The sequence below is a fragment of the Apis dorsata genome, unplaced genomic scaffold, assembly GCF_000469605.1.
Source record: "Apis dorsata unplaced genomic scaffold, Apis dorsata 1.3 scaffold_683, whole genome shotgun sequence".
NCBI classification, from domain to species: Eukaryota; Metazoa; Arthropoda; class Insecta; order Hymenoptera; family Apidae; genus Apis; species Apis dorsata.
Window position 1 is genome coordinate 1,627,143 of NW_006263864.1, and position 4,085 is coordinate 1,631,227.

Here is a 4,085-nt window from a genome sequence, read left to right on the forward strand (position 1 = left end):
ATAATTAAACATTTTAACAACAACAATAATAATGAATTATATGATATGCAGAAATCTTATTATATGATATATATGAAATCGTATGATAAAATAAAAAAAAATATAGGCACTTACTTGAAAAACTGAAGAAGTTGTCATAAATACTTATGTAAAGTATAAAAATGAATATTAAATGGATGTATTTAAGTAGTCAATTAATCTTTTCGTATTTCCGATAATTAATACATTAATTATTACTTGTACACAACCTGACAACACTAATAATTATAAATAAACATGATTTTCTACGAATAAGCACAAGTTTTGCGCGCAATCTGCGCAGATCAACTGTTAACCTTACCGCGCCATCTTGCGTAATAGACAGGAAACGACTTCAAATTTTATCGGCGTATAATCTTTCGCGGTAAATTTGAAATCCATTATTTTACATTATTATACGCATAAGTAATAAAAAATTTTTTCAACTTTAAAATATATGCACAAAAAAGAACATTCAATGCGATCACTTTATTTCCAAGTTAATAATATAAAATATAGTAATCTCATTGATGAAATATTATAAACAGTTGTGATACAATTAAATAAATTGCAATTAATGGTGAATAGAAAAGTTAATAATAGATAATAACAATCGTGATCGTGATAATAACAATCGATATCGTGATTGTTATTAGAAAACGACTAGAATTATAAAATTGGAGTACGAATTCAGTAATTATACAAACAAGCAATTAAAATAATGAAAAATACAGTAATTAATCTGAAACAATTTCGGTAACATTTTTTTAAATACCAATTTAATTAGAATATAATCAGTCTTTCATAACGATTAACAACTACTAACTGTTAGATATATTTCTTTCTTTTATTTATTTTATTTCTTTTTTTAAATTATATTTTACTAAGATCTAAACATTTCTCTAAATTTTTTTGAAATGCATCCAACAGTTGCAACATTATTATTTGCAAAAAATTGTATTCTAAAAACATTGAAATGCAAACAATTGTCAAGCTTGATATAATAAAATCAAGCACGCGAATTTTTGAAATTCTATTTAGACCTATTTTAAGGAATTTGAAAGGGGTTTTATTCTGGCCGCGTTAATAGCCGCAGCCAATTTGTGCTCTTCTTGCAGAGCAGATTCATTCATCACATTCTGGTATGATCTTGAGATTCTTTCTTTCTCACGAATCGCGAGATTCTGCCATTCTTTCTCCAAATTATTCATCAATTTTTCCCTTTCTTGGCGAGCATCCTTAATTACGAATCTTTCATCTTCGTGTACCCATTTTTTCCATAAAGCTTTTGCTTCTTCGCTAAAAACAATAAAAACAAAAGAATCAATAAAAAATTATATTATATTGAAAATATTTTTATAAAGATTATTAAAATTCAAGATTGCTTATAAGGATACTTAACGTAAAGAAATTTCTAATTTTTTTTCTTTTTGTCACCTATACAATTCGCATTCTCAGAAATTCCTATTTGCGATCTATAGAGAAACGAATGTAGGGCGTGCAGGATGACGAACATCTTGGCGTGTATTTACGAAACACTCGATGCGAGTAAGATGTACCGAGAGAGACGTGAATGACTCATGACTTTCGGTTGCAACATCGACGGATCTCGACTAATTCGAGAACCAGGAGGTGCTGTTCGTCGTCCTAGACCCTTAACATCGCTCACGGTCGCATACCGGTATTGCAACGAATCCGACCAGTCATGAATATTAAATTAAACTTGACAAATCGATTCAATATATTCATATAGATATATTCGTGGCTAAACGTGATATTTTTAACTTGCAATTTATAAGTTGTAAAAACTCACCTATACATCATTGAATCCATACAAATCTTCTCTCTTTCGATAAGTTCCGCTTCTCTTTTATCGATATTAACCAATCCTATCTTTCTCGCTTCTTCGTCCAATTCGAGATTTTCCATATTGTACAATCTTTTTTCGCGAATTAATTCCAATTTATTTCTCATATCTCTTAGCCGTAAAGCCTCGTCCCAACATTGTTTGTTGCACGCGTGCATTTCTCTTCTGGCAAGATCCTCGATCTTGCATTTCAATTCCTTGTGAGTCAAATATAAAAACATCTCTTTTGAGAGATTCTTATCGCTAGGATCCATTCGCAGCCAAGGCAAACTTTTCTCAATTTCGAACTGTCGAGTGTCGTTCTTTTTTGTGTCTTGATATTCTTTCTCGTTGTGTTCCGATCTACGTGTATCATACGCATTATCGCTTAAACGATCCGATTGTTTTAAGGAATCATTTTCATCGTTTTTTTGAGGAGGAATAAGTTCTTGTTGAGCAAGATTCTTACCATCGCTCGAGGAAGATCTTTCGATTATTCTCCCATTTTGAGAACCGTTTGATTTCGTATCTTCTGTTCTGTTCTCTTTATCGTCCCCACGAAGAAGAATTTTCTCGTTCACCAACTTTTCAGTAGAGGCAGTAGAGCCGTAAGTAAAAGACGACGTACTTGCTGCTCTGTTTGGCGAATCCACAAAATCGTCGTTTCTCACATTGGTATTCTCCAAACTTCTGCGAGCATAACGAGCTGAATATCTCGATTTAGGCCTCTCACTTTCAAAGCTCTGCGACGATAGAAGACTTTTTTCTTCTTGCCGCGTGTCTATATTTTCTTGTTCCTGGGAAGTTTTACTACTACTTTCGCTCATTTTCGAATTTCTATTATAAGAATTTTGTCGAATAAGGTTTGTCGACTCTCTACAGGCACGAGAATATTGAAGATTGGTGTCTCTAAGCGTATTCCAACCTGGCGCATTAGTTTCTGTGGGACAGACAAAATACGACTGATATCTTCGACAAGTTCTAGGCAAATATAAGCTCTGTTCCGCCCTTTTTTCTCTCAATTTTCGTCTTAATACCTCTAAAGAAATCTCTTCCGGCCGACTTTTTATTTTTTTTCGTTCCTCCAACTCCCTTCTATACGTTTCATCTTCCTCTTTCAAAAGATTTCTTAATTTATTCCTCCTGGCCTCTAGCCTTTCCGCTTTCCTAGTCTTCTCGAGTTCGCTTTCGCGATCTAAAGTCCTGTAATTCCACGAATCATAGTGCTTGGCGATTCGACACTCGCGCTCGAAGTATTTGGCAATTTGCTGATAATAATCGTACTTGAGACACTGCCGATTGTGTTTCTGCGCCGCTAACTGGTACTGCCTCTCTCGATATCGTCCCACCCTTTAAATGACAAGCTTCGTTGATGATCTCTTGATTATATTTTGAATCTGATAGGAATGAGAAGAATTCAAATAAATTTTAAATAAATACATTGACTACGACAACGAAACTTTATTCATTATTATTTAATCGGAAAATCATATTTTTATTATTGATACAATATTCTCTAGAAACAGTTTATGCATATATCGCTATTATATCACCGATCCATGATCAATCGTTAATAGATCGTAGAGATTCGACCAGCTTCTTTCTCGCGCGACGATTGATCCGACCTTCGTGCGCACCGATCCGATCGGCGCACAAGTGCATCGTAAACAGACGTGGGATACGTCGTAGGATCATCAGAGAAGAGGCGTTTCAATCAAGAGAGAGTCACCGAAAGCATCCTAGAAGAAGAGGACCGTCTTCTATTTCGAGCTTGCGTCTTTCTATGACGTCACGCCGACGAAAATATCACGCGGTTAGGGAGGTGCAGTCGTGTGGCCCTGATGTGTGGTCCAGGTCTCAATCTTTCCCAGACTCCCAAAAATTCTCAATCACTTCGCTCTTCGATAATACTCTCCTCTCCGAGTTCTCCACGATCGATCGTTCGCGGATCGAAAAAGGGATCCCGAGCTCTCCTCCTTTGATCCAACGGAACCGCGTGGACAATCCGGAAGATTTCCCGTGTGCGTGAAACATCTCGAGAGAAGTGGGTCGTGGCTCTCTCCCACGTAAAACTGATCCCCACCTTTTTCATTTCTGCGTCCAGGAGTCCGTCAGTGGCGCATCGTACACGTCCTCGAGAGGATCCTCGTCGTTTCGCACGGCTCTCGTGGTCCTTTTTTTTTTTTTTTGTACGCAACACCTTGTGCCTCTTGTGTCCACG

The 4,085-nt window shown here is 36.0% G+C and overlaps 2 protein-coding genes across 3 annotated transcripts in view; one reads left to right on the forward strand and one right to left on the reverse strand.

The window, feature by feature from the left end:
* Positions 1 to 488: 488 nt before the first annotated feature.
* LOC102675661 (trichoplein keratin filament-binding protein-like) lies at positions 489 to 3,216 on the reverse strand (the record flags this gene model as incomplete). The annotated part of the gene is made up of 2 exons (XM_031513632.1): positions 489 to 1,317; positions 1,832 to 3,216. Coding segments are annotated over 2 exons (1,641 nt in total), but the record flags the coding sequence as incomplete, so codon positions are not given.
* A 339-nt stretch (positions 3,217 to 3,555) lies between these two features.
* Positions 3,556 to 4,085, forward strand: part of LOC102675421 (DNA ligase 1-like) — a 7,517-nt gene continuing 6,987 nt past the window's right edge. For both annotated transcript variants that reach the window (XM_006622347.2, XM_006622348.2), the window contains exon 1: positions 3,556 to 4,078. The gene's annotated coding sequence lies outside the window, so the exon portion shown is untranslated. The remainder of the gene's footprint in view (positions 4,079 to 4,085) is intronic.